Genomic DNA, 22,677 nt, shown 5'->3' with positions numbered 1-22,677 from the left:
CTGGTCAGCAATGGTTCTCTCAGGCTCTCTTTAAAAAGCTTCTTTGTCCTCAGGATGAACTTTTAGCGTTGAGTTCAGGTTGAAGATCATTCACCTTCTTATTGAATGATGGACCAGCCTTGAGAGACTATATAGTGTATCCATGTGCCTTTTTCTGATGTTCTTTGTCAATCTCTTTTGAAACCTCCACATTGCTTTCATATCCCTTCTATAGCACAAAACTTCGCACAGTACTCCTGAGTATGAGAAAGTGAGGACTGCAGATGCTGGAGATCAGAGTCAAAGAGTGTGGTGCTGGAAAAGCATAGCAGGTCAGGCAGCATCCGAAGAGCAGGAGAGTAGACGTTTCGGGCATAAGCCCTTCATCAGGAATGTGGGGGTGGGTGGGGGGTGTGCCCACCAAGGGGACTGAAAGATAAATAGGAAGGGGATGGGGTGGCAAGAAGTAGCTTGGAAGGCAACAGGTGGATGCAGGTGGGGGATAATGGTGATAGTTTGGAGCAGAGTCTGAGCTAACCAAGGTTCAATACAAATTCAACCTAACCTCAGTTTTTAAATTCTGTATAGCTTTGAGAGAGGAAATATCTTTGTGCTTAGTTTGTTATTTATGGTATTAAATGTCACATGCACTATCTTCTTTCATGAAATACATTTTCACTTTGTACATATTGATACAAGATTTTTAGATTCCCCTTTACAATACCCGCTAATCCTCTCACATTCTATCTCCGGCCTTGCATTTAATTTTTCAAATGCCCCTGCACATTGCATATTCTGACACTATCTTTATTATTATTTTCTATACCTGACATTGGCTTTATAACCATCCTTTTTCAACACAGTCCTGGAACCTGAAGTTTCTTTCAGTGGGAGGGGTGTGTCCAAAACAATTCATTTAAGCAAGATTAATTGACCTGTACAGTAAGTTAGAATGTTGCCGAAATCTAAATTCTGTACTTAAGGAAATCTTCCTGTTCATACAGCTCTACTTGAAATATTGCATTACATTATATAAGGTAACATAATCTTACAAATCAATAAAGCCCTGAACACTTGCATATTCCCAGGTCTTCAATGATGGTTTCTGTTCTGCTGCAGTTATTAACGAAAGGGAGAAGCACATCCTCCTAACAGTAATGCTTTCAACTGTAAAACTGATTATTCATTTCTAATTCTGATTGATATCACCAGTGCAAAAGAACTTTGTCTCTGACATGTTTGGAAATGCTGCTGCTTGATTAAGAAATGAAATTCAAGGTTTGTGTGTATTGACCAGATAATTTCTCTTGTTTTAAGAATTCCACTGGTACAGCACATCTAATGAGGTACGATAACATCAATCTTAAAGACTACAAACCAGCAGTGTTTACTTCAGTCTAACTCCTTAGAGAATTATACAGACCTTCAGATGCATAATTTAATGCGAACAGGTTTCTAATGAGTATCAAAACAGTGGTGGGCGGAGGACAACTTCATTTCAAATCAAATGAAAACTTATTCTGCTTTCCTAATGTTTACATAATGCAGCCTAATATCAAACTAATTTTACGGTGATAGTGAGTGGTTCATTTCATTTCACATTTTACAGCTGAGATAGACTAAAGACAAATTTCTCCTGGAAAGTGAAGCAGTCGTGTGCCATTCATAGGGCGGCATGGTAGCTCAGTGGTCAGCATTGCTGCCTCACAGCACCAAGGACCTGGGTTCGATTCCCGCCTGTCTGTGTTAAGTTTGCACATTTTCCCTGTGTCTGCGTGGGTTTCCTCCAACAATCCAAAGATGTGTAGGTCAGGTGAATTGGCCATGCTAAATTGCCTATAATGTTAAGTGTGTTAGTCAGAGGTAAATATAGGTTAGGGGAATGGGTTTGGGTGGGTTTCTCTTCGTAAGGGCAGTGTGGACCTGTTGGGCAGTAGGGCCTGTTTCCACACTGTAGAGAATCTAATCTAATTATACAAATACAGCAAGTTATAATCTGAAATGTAACATATTAGGCATGATTAATTTTAACTTTTGCATCAAATTACAATTGTGGTTCTCATTGCTAAGCCACATTCAAAGTTAGGTCATTTGTTTTAACTGGATTACTTTTATAGTCTTCTTTATAATGTTGTCCTTTTACACATACTCCACCACAGGAGTTGCAAAACCTGCGCCCATACCTCCCGCCTCACCTCCGTCCAAGGCCCCAAAGGAGCCTTCCACATCCATCAGAGTTTTACCTGCATTTCCACACATGACATTTACTCTATCTGTTGTTCCCAATGCAGTCTCCTCTAAACTGGAGAGATAGGATGCCTACTTGCCCAGCACGAACATCTCTGAGACATCCGCACCAACTAACCCCACCACCCCGTGGCCAAACACTTCAACTACCCCTCCCACTCAGTCAGGGACATGCAGGTCCTGGGCCTCCTCCATCGCCACTCCCTTGCCACCTGGCGTCCCCCCACCCCACCTTATCCCAGTTCCAACCTTCCAACTTGGCACCACCCTCATGACCTGTCGTTCATGTCCTACCCAGGCCCACCGCCCTCCCATTTGTCTCACCACTCCCTCAGCTCACAGCCTCATTCCTGATGAAGGGTCTTTGCTCAAAACGCTGATTCTCCTGCTCCTCAGGTGCTGCATGACCACACACACAACTATAATTTCCAGCATCTGCAGTCCACACTTCTGCCTACATAATAGAAACCTAGAATGTCCTGATGGAAACAATATGTTTAGCACTGAGATATCTAAATCCCATACTTGTACAGTAAAAAACGTAGTAATTCTGACAGCCATCATTAATGTCATACATACATGTAATAAAACGCAACTATAACAAAATATAAAGGTAAAGTTTTGACCTACCGCGAAAAGTGACCCCTGATGGATACATGCACCTGGAGAAAGGAAACAGGAAGTCAGTTCATTGATAAAGAATTGTTTTAATTATGGAAACTGATAAAATAGCTCAATTCTAATATTCATCAAGTAATGCATATGCTATCAATTTTTGTCATTTTTAGAATTGTTTCCTGTATTATACTGAAATAAGAGAGAAGAAAGAGCACCTACTGCTCAGATGGCTCACTGGGGAAATGTACATGGCCAGAGAAACATATTATCCCTGCCCTGTGCTGAGTTATCTCATTGCAAACAGAATATTCCTAATACTACAATTAGCCTCTAATATCCATTAACAAAAAACGAAAGACAAAATATTTTGGGGCTCTCGCTGCGAAATTCTCTGTGCTTCCAGAAACATACACATCTGCACATCAAGCGAAATCAAGATGGCTCAAATACTGTTCCCTCAAGACAACAACTACATTTATATTGCACTTTTTGTTGAAGTAATATCTCCCAAGAGGTTGAAAATAAGTAGAACACAATATATTAACAGTAGGGCAATGAAGTGAGCCTTAGGATTATCTTAAATTTCCAACAGTTGAGTAATATACATGTTTGCCCACAAAAGATCTCTGTGTTGCACATTTCACCATTCCAAACATTAATTCTAACTTAGATGCAAAGAACATGAAGCATTCAGCAAGTGACTTCATTAACTCAACTGAATACAATGCCTTAACCAGAGTCAATTTGCCAAAACTAAACTGTGAATGTAAACTTGCAATGAGTATCAAGACACAAAACAAGAGCTTCTTTAAATACATAAAAGGAAGAAAGATGCCAAAATGCACATGGTCCCTTCGAGAATAAGGCTGGGGAAATAATAATGAATAGGGTTAAAAGGGCTGATGAAGGGCTTTTGCCCGAAACGTCGATTTTCCTGCTCCTCGGATGCTGCCTGACCTGCTGTGCTTTTCCAGCACCACTCTAATCTAAAATAATAATGGATAGCCAGGAAATGATACAGGAGTTGTTTCAATACATTGCACCAGTTTGCACAGTAGAAGACACCCTGGATCCTGGATGGGACACACCCTAGAATATTAAAGAAAGTATCAACAGAGATATAATGGATGCACTGGTAGTCATCCTCTGGGAATCCTTAAATTCTGGAGAAGTTGCAAAGGATTGGAAAACTGGCAAGGCAACACTGAAGAAGGGCTTATGCCCGAAACGTCGATTCTCCTGTTCCTCGGATGCTGCCTGGCCTGCTGTGTTTTTCCAGCACGACATTTTTCAATTCTGGTACTCCAGCATCTGCAGTCCCCACTTTCTCCTAACACTTTGTTATAGTCTATTATAAAGAACTAACAGCAGAACGTTTAGAAATGCGTAATATGATCAAGCAGTCAGCACGGTTTAATGAAGGGGAAAGTCGTACCAGACGAATTTATTAGAATTCCTTGAGGTGGTATGAAGCAGGACAGATAAAGGGGAAGTAGTGGATGCAATACATTTGGATTTTCAGAAAGTGTTTGATAATGTTTCATACATTACTTTACTTAATAGAATAAGAACCCATGGGATTGGAAGTAGAATTTAACATGTTTAGAGGATTAGCTGATTAATGGGAGTCAGAGAGTTGGGATAAGAGGAGAATTTTCAGGATGGTAAATTGGAATTAGTGGTGTGTCACAGGAATGAGTGTTGGGGCCACAATTAATTACAATATATCTATCCATAACTTGGTTGAGGAATGTGAATGGACAACAGCAATATTTGTAGATGGCACAAAAATAGTGGGGAGGCAAATGGTGAGGATGACATAGAGTCTCCAAGGAACACAGCCAAGTTAAGTGAGTGGGTAAAAACTTGGCAGATGGAATATATTGTAACGAAATAGGAGTTTGGCACTTTGGCAGGAAGAATAGAGGACCTGAATATTATTTAAATGGAGAAAGACCACAGAGAGCTAAGAAATAGAAGTAATTGGGAGTCTTTGTCGTGAATCAGAAAAGCTTGCATTCAAGTTCAGTAGATAATAGGGAAGGCAAATAGAATGTTGACCTTTATTTCAAAGAGAATGGAGGGAGGTCCTTCTAAATGTATGCAAGGCAGTAATCCAAGTACAACTGGAATACCATGAACTATTTTGGGCCGCTTATCTCAGGAAGGATATACTGGCATTGGAACAGCCCAGAGAAGGATCACTCAGCTGATATTAGGTAAGGAGGCACCATCTTATCGGGAGAGGTTGAGTAGATTGGGCCTGAACTTGTTGGATATAGAAGAATAAGACCTTATTGAAACATACAAGATTCTAAGCGGACTTGATAGGATAGATGTGAGAAGATTATTTCTCTTGTGGGCTCATTTAGAAACAGAGAGTGTAATCTCAGAGTAATGGGGACATGCATTCCGGACAGAAAGGTGGCGATATTTTGCCTCCTCAGAGGAATGAATCGATGGAATTCTTTACCAGAGAGGGCTGTTGATATTGTGTCATTAAGTATATTTAAGGTTGAGATAGATAGACTTTCAATCAGTAAGGGAAATGAAAGCTATGGGGACAAAACAGGAAAGTTGAGTTGAAGATTGTCAGGTCAGCCACAATCTCATTGAATGGCATAGCAGACTAGATGGACTGTATGGCCAAACTTCTGCTCCTATGACTTATGTCAATCAATCAGCACCCTTTTCTTATGCAACTAAGTTATTGTTCCCATGGCAATTTTGTACTTCTGGGTCAATCTTGATGAGTGCAAGACTAAAAGCTTCGAACAACCAGTCTTAATAATTATGACTTGATTCATCACTAAAAATCCAGCTAAGCCTCATTCAACAAAACATAAAATTTTCCAAATGTTTTATAGAAATTAACAGTGCATGTGGAATGTTACATAATTTCATTAATTTATTATTAATTTCTCTCTGCAAGGATTTTCTGCAAGAAAATCACTAAAATTTAGGAATAAAAGTGGTGATTATGCAATTCAGCAAGGACATGTCGCAGTAGGCAGGACATGTGCAGAACTCAGCTCCTGTGATACATTCCTGGCAGGTCCCAGTGACAGATCCAAAGTATCCCATTGCACCTTCACTCTGCAAATCTGCACAATGTCAGATTCTATGTGCATAGATGATAGAACTGAAAGAAGTCCAGTTTTTGAACTTGATTAATAGCCTAAAACATTTTGAAAGCAAACTGACATCTTCGTATGATACTCTCAAACATTACTGGTTTGACTGATTTCAGATTAGGCACCATGGGTGCACTATGTATTACCATCAGCTCCTCAACCTGGAGTAAATTAAAAAAGGTAAAAAAAAAACTCAAGATTCCAGCCCCTGAAGAGTGCATTTGTCTGGATACTGGATGAAAGTAGGATCTGACTGATTCATGTCCTCCACATTTGGCAACAGTCCATTGCAGTTGTGTAGTCATGATTATAAGGTGACCAAAGTTGACAAATGAATATTCAAGGGTACACAACATTTTGAAAAGATACAGAGATGAGAAAAGGAGGAGAAGCAGACCTGTTAGTAAAAGATTACATTTGGACTGTGACAAGAAAGGAATTTACCTGAGAACATAAGAAAGCAGAATCAAAAAAGGCAGATATGAGAAAGTGAGTGTCAGGAAATGCTGATGAGATTTGTTAATGCGCCCCAAAACAGTTGTTGTACCATTGTTGAGAAATAAGCAGGATATCATTGGAATTTCAACAAAAGCGATGCATTACTACAAAGGACTTGAATCATTACAAACTGCTGTGCTCAAAGCAGCAAAGGTGGTATGAAAGCTGAGTTTGTAAAACATTTTCTGGCTGGTTCTTGGAACAATAACTGGATAAACCAATGAGTTATAAAGCTATTGTTGATCCAGTATTGTAAAATGAGTTAGGGATAACTTTAATCTTATAGTTAAGGACCCACTGGAAAACGGTAACACAGAATTCAGCAGTACTGAGCCTAAGTCTGGAACTGACATACTCCAGACTTAATAAAAACCTTAAACAAAACAAACTACACACATATAAGGCAAGAGATGGCTACAGTTGACTAGGTAAATAAAATGAAAGGGTATGGCTATAAATGAGGTGGGAAGCACGCAAAGAAACAAATGTTCAACAGAAATGCATTCCATTAGAAAACAAAGGGAAGATTTATCATGGCTTACCAAAGAAGTTAAGAATAACATTCAAGAGACTTATAATCTTGCAAAGAATAGAAGTAAGCCTGATTATTTTCTTTCTTGAAGAAACCAACAATGAATGACCAAAAAGCTTAAGCAAAAATATGAGGTAAATTATAGTAAACTAGCTTGGAAGGGAAAAGCAGATTTTAAGAGATTTTTCAATACATGGAAAACAAAGTAGCTAAATATTAACATTGGGCTGAATTCTACAAGAAATTGGCCAAGTGTGAATTTTGCTGAGTTCATGGAGATTTCTCTCCATGAAAGCTAGCAAAATTTCTGACACTATTTTCCAAAAGTCACCTCATTACCCATCTACCATGCCTCTGTGGCACCCCAGTGGTCCTTTCCTCTCAAAATAGGTGGAAGTACTTACCACAGCTGGGACCTATTGGGATTCCTGGTGCTGGTGCCATACTTAAAATGCAATTGTTCACCATGCAAGGGAGCGTCAGTCCAGTGCTGCCCTGCACTCTTTATGGACATGTCGGACAGAGGGAAACAGATAGCCTTTTTTGTGAGCAGAAGCTGGAGGTCCTCAAGGATGAAATGATGCAGGCAAGAACTGTCACTTCCCCCAGGACTAGCAAAGACGACCACTCCCAGCTTAGTCCAAGATTCCCCCCCTGGTCAATACAGTATCCACACTCCAAAGGATCAACTGGCACTGCAGTAACAAGGTCAATGACCTTCTCACCTCCATGCAGATAAATGCTCCCATCATCTCTCTGCAACCTCACATCCATCCTCTGCCATTGCCTTCACATTCCATCAAGACTCATGGTCCCCTACTCTAATTATCATATGCAACTTCTTCCCTCACTTGCTCTCACCAACCCCAGCACCACCCGCCACTCTAACTCTGCATCAACTCTGTGCTGCCAACTCAATCCCTCATGACAGTGCACCTGTATCAATACTAACAATTTAGCCAGCTCCATTCATTTCACACAATCCCTCCCTTTGCCCCAGTTATAGAAGAAAACAACCTGCAATAGGGCACCAGCTATTGAGCAACAGGTGAAATAGCAACCCTGACCTCACTCTTGGTTCCCCTGCCTCACAAGGAGACAGGATTGGAAGAGGAATCACACTCAGGGCTCTCAGGAGGCTCCAGAGTTGGCCAGCTTTTCCATCTACAACCTAACACCCTCAGCACTGTGGCAGTTCAATCTGAGGATGATGTACCAACCTGTAGGGAGGACACACTCAGCAAGTCCACACCTTCTACCAACAAATATTCTTGAATTTGCTTGACCAAAATTGGAAGATTAACAGGCTCCATAGTAGGGCAGTTTCCCTCTACCTTAGTTGGGGACCGTGGGACTGCCCTGAAACATACTGAGAAGGAAAAGAAGACAAGCACCTTCTGAGAGCCCATGGTTGTACTGATGAAGCTTCATTGTAGATGCATTCTTAGATTTGTAAATAAATGTTCAATTGCCATCATCAGCTATGAGAGTGAATGTCTTTCCAGCTACAAATACAACAGTGAAGGTACAAAGTTATACCATCTGATATGTTATGGCCCAAAGTGGAAAGTGAGTAACTCCTGCATCATGTTACTGTCGCGACAGATACTAACAGACCCAATGAGTTTCTCCAGCGTTTCATGATTTAGAGATTTCCAGCATCTCCAGTATTTTGCTTTTATTTGACCATTTACTTCACTGTTCCTCTCCCCATTTTACTCCCTGAGCCCAAGGCATGTCAAACCATCATGCCAGGCAAAGTTGTGCACTGTTAAAACCAAGGTTCTGTTTACTGTGAATGACATCCCCCACCAACATTTCCATTGTTTCTGCACGTTACAAGAATTATTATTTATTACAAGTAATTAGAAATTACCTAAAGGTAACAGTAAAAACCATCAGCATATAAATCTACAAATTAAAAATCTAATCCCCTTTACAAACTCCCCCTTACACACACACGCACAGAGAAATACATTATGGGTGAAGAGAAACTGAAAAGGTTCATTGGTTCCTCTTGCCAAGTTGTGAGATGATCCCTATGATGGTCAGAATGTTGATTCTCAGTCACTTTTCTTTGTGTCTCAGCAAACTAGCAGATGCTTTCAATGTGGTTGATGCGCTCCTAAAATGTCTTTGACATATCATCTTCAATCATAGTTTACAATGATTGCTGAAGGAAAATTAAACTGGTTTTCTTCAGGTTAAAAATGGGTTTTGACAGCAGAGAGAGAGCTCCTGTGTTGGTGGAGATCATATCATTTCTCCATATTTCATTCCAGCCCCAAATTGTTCAGTCAACTAAGCACTGATCACATGGTCACTAGCAGGCAAAATGATTTTGTCATTGATATAGGAACATAGGAACAAGAGTAAGTCATTCAGCCCCTTGAACCTGCTCTGCCATTCAATGAGATCATGGCTCCTGCATTGAAGTAGGTGCAAAGACTCAAAGTGCTATCAGAGCACCCTGATCAAATCCATGACATCAGAGTCTGTACCAGCACACAAACAAAACTTTGAGTGCACTCCAAAATGAAGCACTGAAGCACAGAATCATATTGTAAGTGAATCGGAGATGTGCCACGATGGTGCAGTGGAGCTGGTGGTGTCCAATGTCAACATTTGTGGATGGAGATGCATGTGGTTGTTATCCATGGAACGTGCCACAGAATTTTGGTGTCTGTTTTCAAAGGAGGAGGGCTGGAGGAGCAAGTGGTAAGCTAGGGTCACCAGATAATCATTCTGACTTCCATGTTGGGAACGGTCACCTCGTTTTTCGCTAAGCCTTGGGAGAATGGGTAATCCATCACATGGGGATGCAGTATCAGAATAAGGACCAATTATTTCCAGAGATGAGGAGAGATTTATTAAATCAAAAGGCATGAACACTTGGAATACTCCAGAGGCTTATGAATGCTCTGTTGCTCAATGTATTTATAATTGAGACACTCAGATTTCTAATTCCTCAGGGAATCTCAAGATACGGGGAGTGGGCAGGAAAGTGGAGTTGATGCTGAAGATCAGCCTTGACCACATTGAATGATGAAACAGGCTCAAGGAACTAATCCTGCTACTTTTTTCTTATGTTCTTCGGGAACATGCGAATACAATAGTCACTTGGCTGGGCTTGTTTGGTAATGCAGACACCAAAGGAACAGTACCCCAGCAGAAACCAATATATTCGGGTGCTAAAGGTCAAAACTGGAAACAAATGGTCAAGGCATCTTCATAAATACAACTACTGACACAAATGTAAAAACCTATACTGAAACTTTATAAAACTCTGGCTCAGCTTCAACTGGAGTATTGTGTCCATTTCTGGTTACCATAAAACAGGAACGATACAACAATCATTAAACTGTGACAAAGCTGATTTATTGGAACAATTCTGAGGATGAAGAACTTTATTGACAAAATTAGATTTGAGAAGCTGGACTTAGAGTCATAAAACTGTACAACATGGAAATAGACACTTCAGTCCAACTCATTCATACCAACCAGATATTTTTAATTAATCTAGTCCCATTTGCCACCATTTGACCCATATCCCTCTAAACCCTTCCTTATTCATGTATCCATCCAGATGCCTTTTAAATGTTCTAATTCTACCAGCCTCCACCACTTACTCTGGCAGCACATTCCATACGCGCACTACACTGTGTCAAAAGTTGCCCCTTAGGTCCCTTTTAAATCTTATCCCTCTCTTCTGAAACCTATTCCTCTAGTTTTGGACTCCCCCACTCCAGGGAAAAAGACCTTGACTATTTACCCTATCCACGCCCCTCATGATTTTACAAATCTCTATTGTCACCCCTCAGCCTCCGATACTCCAGGGGAAATAACCCCAATCTATTCTTCTGTCTGTAGCTCAAACCCTCCAACATGGTAACTTCCTTGTAAATCTTTTCTGAACCCTTTCAAGTTTCACAACATCCTTCCTATAGCCGGGAGACTAATGTTGCATGCAATATTCCAATAATGGCCTAACCAATGTCCTGTACAGCCACTACATGACCTCCCAACTCCTTTACTTAATGCACTGACCAATAAAGGCAAGCATACCAAATGCCTTCTTCACTATTCTGTCTGCCAGGGACTCTACTTTCAAGGAACTATAAACCTGCACTCCAAGGTCTCTTTGTTCAGCAACTTCCCCAGGATCTTACCATTAAGTATCTAAGTCCTGCCCTATTTTGCCTTTCCAAAATGCAGTACCTCGCATTTATTTAAATTAAACTCCATTCGCCAAATGTGGGCTCATTGGCCCATTTGATCAAGGTCATGTTGTGCTCCAAGGTAACCTTCTTCGCTGTTCACTACACCTCCAATTTTGGTGTTATCTGCAAACTTACTAACTATTCCTCCTACATTCACATCCAAGTCAATGACAAAAAGCAATGGACCCAGCACCAATCTTTGTGGCCCACCACTGGTCACAGGCCTCCAGTCTGAAAGGCAACCTTCTACCACCACCCTCTCTTCTAGCTTCAAGCCACTTCTGTATCCCAAAAGCTAGTTGCCCCTCTATTCCATGTGATCTAACCTTGCTAACCAGGTCTCCAAAGAGGAACTTTGTAGAATGGCTTATTCAAGTCTACACAGACCACGTCCACTGCTCTGCCCTCATCAATCCTCTTTGTTACTTTTTCAAAACACTCAGTCAAATTAGTAAGACACAATTTCTCAAGCAGTAAGCCATGTTGACTATCCCTAATTAGTTCATGCCTTTCCAAACACATGTAAATCCTGTTCCTCAGGATTCCCTCCAACAACTTACCCCTTCATTATCGATGTCAGGCTCACCAGTCGATAGTTTGCTGGCTTTTCCTTATCATCCTTCTTAAATAGTAGCACCACATTAGCTAACCTCCAGATTTCTGGCACCTCACCTGTGGCCATCAATAACACAAATAACTCAATAATGTGCCCAGCAATCTCTTCTCTAGTTTCCTATACAATTCTAGAGTATACCTAATCAGCTCCTGGGGTTTAACCACTTTTATGCATTTTAAGAGGTCCAGCACCTCCTTCTCTGTAATATAGACATTTTTCAAAATGGCACACTTTATTTCCCCACGTTCACTATCTTCCATATCCTTCACCACAGTAAACACTGATGCAAAATACTAGTTTAGTACCTCCCCCATCTCCTGCGGTTCCACACACAGGCAGCCTTGCTAATCTTTAAGAGGCCCTATTCTCTACATTGTTTTTTTTTAAATCTTTAATCTACTTGTAGAATCCCTTTGGATTCTCATTAACCCTATTTGCCAAAGCTATCTCATGTCCCCTTTTTGCTCTCATGATTTCCCTCTTAAGGATACACCTATTATCTTTATATTCTTCTAGGGATTCACTTGATCTCTGTTGTCGACATCTGATATATGTTTCCTTCTTATTCTTAATCAAAACCTCAGTTTCTCTAGTCATCCAGCATTCAGCATTACCAGCCTTGCCCTTCACCCTAACTGGAACATACTGTCTCTGGACTTGTTATCTAATTTTTCGTTAAGGCTTCCCTTTACCCATGAACCACCACACCTTCCCCAGTATCCCCCCACCGACCTAATGTTTGAACATTCTTGCCTAATACCGTCAAAATTGGCCTTCCTCCAATTTAGAACTTCAACTTTTAGATCCTTCTATCCTTTTCCATCACTATTTTAAAATTAATAGAATTATGACCATTGGCCCCAAAGTGCTCCCCCACTGACCCCTCAGTCACCTGCCCTGCCTCATTTCTCAAGAGTAGATCAAGTTTTGCACCTTCTCTAGTTGGTACATCCACATACCGAATTAGAAAATTTTCTTCATCCCTTTCTTATTGCTCAGTTCTACCCAAGTAACTTCCCTGAATGCATTCTCAGGATTATCCTCCCTAAGTACAGCTGTAATATTATCCAGAATCAAAAATGCCACTCCCCCTCCTCTCTTGCCTCCCTTTCTATAGCTTCTTTCCTCTGGATCATCAAGCTGCCAGCCCTGTCCATCCCTGAGCCACGTCTCTGTAATCACTATGATGTTCCAGCCCTATATTCCCAAACATGCCTGAGGTCATCGAACTTACTTGTTGGGCTTCTTGAATCAAATAAATGCAGTTTAATTTATCAGTCCAACCTCATTCTTTGTTTTGATAAACCAAAGGGATATCTTTTGCACTGTTATAAACCTATGACTCACCTGCACAGCAATACTGAGTCCTAAAGACCCAAAGGCTTCAGCTTACATCATTGACCTCCTATGAGGTTGACAATTCAGGTAATCCCATACTGCAGCAGTCCATCATTCATTGTCTCATCTTATGTAAGAAGACCTCCAATTTAAGGCCTTCAGCCAAGAAACTGTTTGCATCATGAAATACCTGTCCATTTACCATTTTAAATCCCTCTTTTCAGATTCCTCTACATTTTCACTTTTCTGAAGAAAACCTAATCTATTCATTTTTTCTCCAATAGCTATAACCTACCAATTCTTCACCAATCCTTAACTGTAAATTATAAATAACAGTGGGACCTGCATTTATCCTTGTGGAGCACCACTTTCTAACCACTTCCAATCTGAAAATGACCCTTTATCCTGGTCTTTTTCACTCAATTTGCTACCCATCCTCCAATTATCCTCAAACCACTTGCCCTAATCTTTTCATGAGCTTGACTTATCAAAAGGTACTTTGAAAACCAAAGTAGAAGGCCTTTACTGCATCACCTTTGTCTATTTTATCAACTACCTCTTCAAAGAATTCTCAGGTCAATTAAGCATCACTTAACCTTTTAGAATCCATGCTAACAAAGTTTTGTTAGTTTTGGTGTTTTTAAATGCTCTGTCACTTATTTGCATGCAGATTCCAGTACATTTCCTATCACTGGCTTTAAACTGTCTGGTTCTCAAGTTTAATTCTTTATTCCCAGACTTGATTCTACATAATGAGATAGCAGAATGTTTATAATATAGAAGATTGATATGTATTTCACTGCCTTGGAATTTTGGTGTATGCCAAATGGAGAAACACCTTAAGGCCCATTTTTCTGTATAAGCATACACTAAAATATAACATGCATTTTTTATTTGCAAATATGCCTTTAATGTCTGAGCAATATGATTGAGGAAAAGAATTTACAGAATGCAGACATCTATAATTGCTGTTTGAACGACAAAGTTAATTTTGGAGCAGGATGCCTTTGTGTAAATAATATTCGAGACTTTGCACACATGTACAATAATTTCATGCCAGGTGCACTGGTATGTAATGTATTGTAATTAAAGATTAACTACAAAATTCCTTTAAGAAATGTTACTTAGATTAATACCAGCTTTATTTATAAGTTAAACATTCAAAACCTGACATTCACTATACTCATAGACACAAACAAAACATCAATTTCTAAGATATTTATGTAATGTCCCGCCATTGTATATTTACACATATATTTTCATGAAAAATTAGCTCACAGAGAAAACACCCAAGAAAGAAATTTCCTGTGCATAGAGGAATTCAAAAACATTGACTATAATAGTATGGTTGCTTTTCAATAAACCACTATTCATTACAGCAATGGATCTGTATGTGAATATATTATCCAGATTCTTTCCCATTATTTAGGCCATTGATCAAAATTGCAGAGCAAGACTACAAGACATAGGAGTAGAATTAGGCCATTTAGTCTCCTGTGTCATTCAATGACAGCCAATATGTTTCTCAACTCCATTCTCCTTCTTCTCCCATGACCCTTGATTCCCTTACTAATCAAGAACTATCTATGTCTCAAGTAAACTCAAAGACTTGGCCTCCCCACCTTCTGCTGGAATCAAGTTCCACAGATTCACCACCCTCTGCCTGAAGAAATTCCTCCTCATCACAGTTCTAAATGATCATCCCATCACTTTAAGGCTGTGCCCTCAGGTCCTAATCTCTCCTACTTGTGGAAACATCTTCTCTGCATCCACACTATCTCAGCCTCGCAGTATTCTTTGAGTTTCAATCAAATTCCCTCAGTCCTTCATAACTCCATTGAGTACAGACTCTGACCGCTCCTCAAATGACAAGCTCTTCATTTCCAGGCTCATTCTTGTGAACCTCCTCCGGACCCTTTCAATATAAGCACATTGTTCCTTAGAAATGGAGCCAAACACGCTACCGTATTCCAAGTGCAGTTTGACCAGAGCCTAATACAGTCTCAGTAGTACATCTTGTATGCTAGTCCTCTCGAAATGAATGCTCACATTGCATTTGCATTTCTAGCTCCCAAGTCCCTTTCAAATTTCCGAAGCCTTTCCCCATTTAGAAAATAGTCTACTCCTCCATTCTTCCTACCAAAATACATAACCTCCCACTTACCCTCATTGTATCTTATCTGCCACTACTTTGCCCAAACTTTTATAGAACCAGAGTCAAGTAGCATGAAACCCACCCTTCGGTCCAGCTCATCCATGCCAACAATGTTCCCAAACTAAACTAGTTCCACTTGCCTGCGTTTGGCTCATAGCCCTCTAAACCTTTCCTATTCATGTACCTGTCCAAATGTCTTTTAAATGTTGTAACTGTACCTGAATCCACCCTTTCTCTGGCAGTTCATTCCACCTACAAACCATGTACAAACTCTGAAGCGATGGCCACGACGCTCATCTCTGATCCCTGACTCTCTGAAGTTATGTTATGGTGCTGGTGTCTTCCACTATGAAGACTGATGCAAGAGGCATTAACATTAGAATAAAATGCCTACAATGCAGATAGAGGTCATTCAGCTCATTGAGTCTGTACTGACCCTATCCCATTAGCTGAAGATATAAGGTATAGTTGCCAAAACGAACAAAGGTTGCAAAATGAACAGCAGAATTCAAAGTATAAACAGAAAGTGAGCATGACAATGACAAAGAGAGGCACTTCTCAACCAAATCTTCATCATTGAAGAAATGAATGAAGGACTAAGAGTTTCACACATACTAAGTAGGTTTGTTTCACGTATTCCTGCACAATTACCCTCATGACACGGTTTGCACGTTTTTATATAAATGGTCAAACTCAGTTTGCCTGAAAAAGAACATACGAATTAGGAGCAAAGTAGACCCTGGCACCTGCTCCATCATTCAATAAGGTCATAGCTGATCTGCTTATGTTTTGAATTCAAAATTTCCATCTGCCCTGATAACCTTAGACAACAGAATCCATCTACCTCTGCCTTGAAAATATTCAATTTTGAATTACACTGCCTCTGCCACTTTCTGAAGCAGGGAGCTACAAAAGTCTCGCAAACGTTGAGAGAAATTATTTCTCCAGATCTTTCTCCTGAAAGAGTTAACCTCCATCTTAAAATAGCACCCAAAAGATCTGGACTCACCTACAAGTGGAAACATCCTTTTCCATATCCACAATGTCAAGATCATTTAGGATTCCATACACTTAACACTCAAGTCATGCCTCACTCTTCTAAACTTCAGTGGAAATAAACTCAGTCCATCCAATCTTTGCTCAAATATGGCAACCTGCTCACTTCAAGTATCAAACTGGTACTCCTCCTCAGAACCCACTCCAGAGCAATTACAAGCTTCCTTAAACAAGGAGATCAAAACTGGACACAATATTCAAAATGAGAGCTCAATGATGCCCTGTACGACTGAAGCATGACATCTTTAAGTTCCATGGAATAAAGGACAGTATTCCGTTAGCTTGAACACCTCGCTGTATTTGTTTACTAACATTTTGTGACTCTTGCACTGAAATACCCAAGCTCTTTTACACCTCAGAATTGTGTAGTGGTACTCCATTTAAGTAACAGCCATCTTTTTATTCTTCCTGCCAAAGTATGAAGCTTCACATTTTTCCACAACTTGCACTAGCTCATCAGCTACCTCTCTTTAGACACAAGGATGAAATCTATCATGACCAGGGGATGTGTCAGGCGAAAGTGAGGACTGCAGATGCTGGTGTCATAGTCTAGATTGGAGTGGTGCTGATCAGGCAGCATCTGAGGAGCAGGAAAATCGACGTTTTGAGCAAAAGCCCTTCATCATTCCTGGGTATGTGTCAGCACACAGCTCCATCAGTGTGCTCATTTTCCATTCCACAATGATTTCAACTTTACCAAGTTCCTCTCTCCTTTCCATTTTCTGATTTACAGCTATTGCTGGAATGTTTTGTGGTTTTTTATAGTGAAAGAAATAAAATATGGTTGTTAGAGGTCAGTTATCTCAACTGCAAGAGTTTGTTAAGGTAATGTCCCAAGCCCAGCAATCTTCAGCTGTTTCAATGGCATTCCCACGAACATTAGGTCAGAAATAGGGACGTTCACTGAAGATTGAACAATGTTCAACATTATTTCCAACATTCAGTTACTGAAGCAGTCCATGTCGTTATGCAGCAAGACATGGACAGATATTCAGGTTCATGCTGGTAAGCAATTTCCATGCCACACAAAGTGCCACACAATGCCAGTCTTTAAAAAGGGAGAATCTAACAATTGCCCTTAAATGTGAATGCAACACCATCACTCTCAACATCCTGGGGATTATCACTGACCAGAAACTGAACTGAAACAACCATATAAACACAGTGGCTACAACAGCAAGTCAGGGGCTCAGGATTTTGCAGTAAGTCACCTCCTGACTTCCAAAGCCTATAAACCATCTAGAACATACAAGTCAGAAGGTGATGGAATACTTTCCATTTGCCTGGATGATTGCAGCTCCAGAAACATTCAACAAACTTGATACCATCCTTGACACCATGCTTGAAAAAGCAGCCCATTTGATTGGGACCTCGTATACCATCTTATGTTACACTTCCTTCACCAGCAACCCACAGTCATAGAAAGCATCTACAACTAAGTCTCCACTGACCACAGCTTCCAAACCTTACACCTCTATCACCTAAAAGGTGGTTTAGGGTGGCACAGTTGCTCAAGGGCAGCACCGTGGCTCAGTGGTTAACACTACTGCCTCACAGTGCCAGGGACCCGGGTTCAATTCCCACCTCATATGACTGTCAGTGTGGAGTTTCCTGTGGGTGCTCCAGTTTCCTCCCACAATCCAAAGATACGCAGGTCAGGTGAATTGGCCATGCTAAATTGCCCATGGTGATAGGTGCATTAAACAAGGGTAAATGCAGGGGAATGGGTCTGGGTAGGTTACTCTTCGGAGGGTTGTTGTGGACTTGTTGGGCCAAAGAGCCTCTTTCCATACTCTAGGGAATCTAATCTAAAAGGACAAGAATAGTAGGGCTATGGAAACACCACCACCAGCAAGTTCCACAATCCTAACCTGGGAGGTATCACGGTTCCTTCACTGTCATTGGGACAATATACTGGAAATCCCTTCCCTTCCAGAACATTTGGTCTATATAACCCAAGAAGTACTGCAGTTCAAGGCAGCAGCTCAAGACAACCTTTTCCAGGGACAATTAAGGGTGGGCAATAAATGCTGGCCAAGCCAACAACGTTCACATCCACAAATGAATAAGTGTAAAGGATTTGTGCTCAGGTGTGATCTGATATTCAGGTAAAAAAGTCATTTGATTGTATTATTTATGCCGCCGGAGAGATAATTCTTTTATGTTCCTCAAAAGAGGACACAAGTTAGCTGCAAGTTTTTTTTTAAATGAGTCATTGTTTTTCAGTTATCCATGTCTACTTCAGTGGCGTAGAATCAAATTCAATTGTTTTCCATCTGTTAATTCCCAGAGCACTAAAAAAGATAAAATGATATGGGAAAATGAAATGCTGTGAACCCCTAACTTGAATGGTGAGTCGGGTTAAGTCAAATTGAACTTTTCTTTTAATTATATGTACTGTTGTAACAAGAGACAACCCTTGCTTACTATAACAAGGGTTGAGGGTCATTGAAACCAGTTGAGGATTTGAGCTATAGGGAGAGGCTGAATAAGCTGGGGCAGTTTTCTCTGGAGCATCAAAGACTGAGGGGTGACCTTATAGAGGTTTATAAAATCATGAGGGGCATAGATAGGATAAATAGACAAAGCCTCTTCCCTGGAGTGGTAGAGTCCAGAACTAGAGGACATAGGTTTAAGATGAGAAAGGGAAAGATATAAAAGGGACCTAAGGGGCAACCTTTTCACACAGAGGGTGGTACGTGTATGGAATGTGCTTCCAGAGGAAGTGATGGAGGATGGTACAATTACAGCATTTAAAAGGCATCGGGATGGGTATAGGAATAGGAAGGGTTTAGAGGGACATGAGCCAAGTGCTGGCAAATGGGACTAGATTAGTTTAGGATATCTGGTCGGGATGGAAGAGTTGGACCGAAGGGTCTGTTTCTGTGCTATTCATCTCTATGACTCTAATTGCTACAATACTTCTCTGTAGTTTGTTTTTATGCAACGCAGTTTTCATCCACTGGCCTATTGGAAATAAATTATCAAATACATTCAACTAGAACATAACAGACTTACTGAGTGTATTTGTTTGAGAATGGCTTAGGGGTACAGGTCAACAACAATTATTATAACATTGTTGCCGAAATAATCTATCAAGTGCTGAATAAACATCCGGAATAAAATTCAAACCAACAAGAGTAAACAGTCGGCTTGGCGGAGGTGTTCCCATTCCCAAGCCACCAACTTCATTCACTGGAAGTTTTGGAGGAGTCGTAGAAGTGTTTTAATATTTTGCATGATCTAATGTCAGATCAGCATTACCCATCAGACAATTTATTACAAAATACTAATTGCGTACTTTAGTCTAAACATATAGATATATTGTGAAGATATCGGTCGTTCATTGTGATACTGCATACTGTTGTCGTTTGTGGAATTGCCTTGCAGAGAACAGAGTGGAACCGAGGACATCTTGATACCTTAACATATAGGATCAATGAGCAAAATGTAGTTAACAACTTCCCTTTTAATACGTGCTGTTTTGTGGAGGGACAATAGAGATCTGATCAGATCAGCTCCTGAAACAGGGGCCCGAGTCATATGTCAAAGCATGAGAACTTATTGCTTAAGGTGGTCATTTTCTCTCTCTCTCGGCGACGTTGCAACATTGCTTGATTGTCCTTTATAATTATTTCAAAGTAACATTTCCTACGTTTTCGCTAAAAAAAATAAAATTCTGAAAAGTCACTGAACCCAAAACGTTTAATTTGTTTCCTCTTCACAGATGCTGATAGTCCTGTGTTATTCCAGCAATTTCTTTTTTTTTTGTTTCTGATTTCCAGCATCTGCAGTTCTTTTTGTTTTAAGATTATTTGTGTAAAGAGGCCCTCGCTAAATTGTGGGTCCCACCAGATTGTGTCAGATTTTGCAAGGTGAACCAGTGAACATCGGGTGAAGTAAACATCGCGTAGTAGATTATTTCTAATTCCTGCAATATATCATTCCTGAATGAAAATGTATACCTACATGAATATATACATTGCCCTTTTAATATGTGTTCAACAACAACGGCCGATTTATGAATGAGCACCAATGACAAAGTACCAACAGGTTCACAATTCGCTCACTTCGTGGTTGTTGGGGGTGGGGGCTGTAAATAGTCGAAATGCAAATCAAAATGTAAACACAGATAGGAGCATCGGAGTTACATCAGTATCAGCGCAAGCTGTGATATCCCTTTGCAGTACAATTTGAAACTTAAGCGGTCACAATGTTGCCTCTGAAAAATGAATGAGAATAATTTGTAGTGACTTCTGCTTCTGAACAGCAAACACTGCTGGAACATGTCTGCAGACCATTATTGACAACAAATGGAAGCGCAACAGAATTTCTCATAAATACCAATTTAAGTCAATTGTAACAATTCGTGAAATTATGTAGCTGTATGTATCCGTATTACAGCTTCTCAATTTGCTCGTTTCAGTCATAGTTTTGGGAAACTCTGAAGTGTTATTTTTATTCGGTCGCTGTCACTGTTAATTTTAGGGGCTTGCTAAACAAACATACCGAAGAATTCATACTTAACTGAAGTTAAATGTATAGGCGGTAATATAATTAAGAGTAAATAGATGATTTAACCCACAAAGGTTGGAAAGGCAAACACTCGTGTACAATATTCAATAAATGTTACATGCACCAACCTTCACTCTGCTGCGGCAAGGTTACAAAGCCGATCAACACGGCTGCAATAACCCAAAATGTCAAGTCACTCATGATGGTGATCCAGTTGAAATAAAATGTCTTTGGTTGCTGATATTTTCCTATCAGTCGAAAGTCGGTGGACAGGCACTTCCAAATGGCATCTCACAGATTCCTGGTACCGTTTAAGTTAATGCATCCGGGTGGCTATAAATGAATCATTGACTTGTTTGAGAGCAGTTGCAAGTTGTGACTGAAACAAATGTTTTTGATGTTTCTGCTGGTCCAGATTCCAGCCTCCAGCCTGGTGATCTTGCTGGGGGATGGACTGAGCTGCAGTCAAGAGCAGTGCTGAGTTTCAGGAGCAGGGAGAATCGGCGCTGCACTGTACCCGGAGCTGTCGCTGTGCTCAAACGCTCTTTTTGCACCAGCACGGATTTACCTTTCTGCTCGGTATGTGACTTCACTTTGACATCATTCCGCCCCCTCTCCCGCCTCCAATTTAAACAAAAACACACCAGGCAATAAAATATGTCCAGCGTTTCTGAGCTGAACTCCTTGCCACCTTCCCTTAAGTCAATCCGAGCAAAAAAAAATCTCCGCGACGTATTTCTCGCGGGAACCTGGTGAACTTTTGTTTTGAAGCGAAAAAAATGTAACATGAAAAGTGCCAACGTCCTGAGCAGCAGCTGGTGCCTGAGTTAGTGAGCTGACGGCAGTATTCCTTGCACGAGCTACCGGGGAGGGCGGGAGTCCTTTTTTTTTGCCTTGAATGCAGCAAATCCGACTCTGCACAGCTTCCCGGGGCTGGTGGGGAGGAGTGACCACACCGAAAGAGATGACAGGAAAGGGGGGAAAACAAGAAAAGAAAACCCCCCTCGAGCAGAAGTTGGGAGCTTGGAGCAGCGCCGGAGAGTTGTGACAAAACTCGCAACTGCTACTTGGTAACTGGGAAACGCTGGGCCGGGATTCCATCGAGTCACGTGGATGTAACACGATACTCTCCTCCCCACTCGGGGTCTCGCTTTCTCTTCAAGAAGCAAAAGAAAGTTCATCTCAAGAGCCGACTGTTCCTAACGTTACACTAAATATGCTGCAGTAATCCAGTGAAATGGAGTAAGTCTCCTCAGATCATTCACATCGTGTACCGACGTGTGAAAAATCTCAGTTTTCATAATGCACTGATCTTTTATTCACGAGAGCGCATTACCCTGGAAAGATCCTAATGCAGGCGGCTTGTTTTCTAAACTAGATGTATGGAAAGGAAAGCGAACGCACTTCCCTGTCTCCAGCCTTTTAGTTTGGTGGATGCAACGTTTTCCCCATTTGTGACTGCTTTCTTTTTTTTCTTCATTTACTGTTTTTCTTCCTCTCGTGACAACAGATGGCGCCCTCGAGTGTAATTGTTCGGAAGATTGACTTACCACACAATGTGAGGGACATGCCTTTGTCAATTTTAAAACCAGTAAACAGCATCCGTTTGCAAATTTAAAAAAGACTTACATTTCGGCAATTTGGTTACAGAATAAACACTAATTGCAGTGACTGTTTGCTTTTAAAAATGCCAAAAATGCAATGCACACAATTCGTTTGGCCATTCATCAAGTCTGATTCCAACGAGACGGTCGATTAGTACAAGAGTG

The 22,677-nt window shown here is 40.6% G+C and overlaps 1 protein-coding gene across 3 annotated transcripts in view; it reads right to left on the bottom strand.

The window, feature by feature from the left end:
• Positions 1 to 22,465, bottom strand: part of fras1 (Fraser extracellular matrix complex subunit 1) — a 446,490-nt gene extending 424,025 nt beyond the window's left edge. For all 3 annotated transcript variants that reach the window (XM_043696280.2, XM_043696287.2, XM_087985787.1), the window contains exons 1-2: positions 21,037 to 22,465; positions 2,857 to 2,888 (exon numbers count right to left, since the gene is read on the bottom strand). In XM_043696280.2, the coding sequence (XP_043552215.2) occupies positions 2,857 to 2,888; positions 21,037 to 21,109 (105 nt within the window). In that variant the 5' untranslated portion in view covers positions 21,110 to 22,465. The remainder of the gene's footprint in view (positions 1 to 2,856; positions 2,889 to 21,036) is intronic.
• Positions 22,466 to 22,677: the final 212 nt, after the last annotated feature.

Source organism: Chiloscyllium plagiosum, unplaced genomic scaffold (genome assembly GCF_037043375.1).
Source record: "Chiloscyllium plagiosum isolate Xiang-an unplaced genomic scaffold, Cpla_swu_hap1 HiC_scaffold_1, whole genome shotgun sequence".
Lineage (NCBI taxonomy): Eukaryota > Metazoa > Chordata > Chondrichthyes > Orectolobiformes > Hemiscylliidae > Chiloscyllium > Chiloscyllium plagiosum.
Note: the sequence above shows the minus strand (reverse complement) of the source record. Positions and strands in the feature narration are given on the sequence as shown.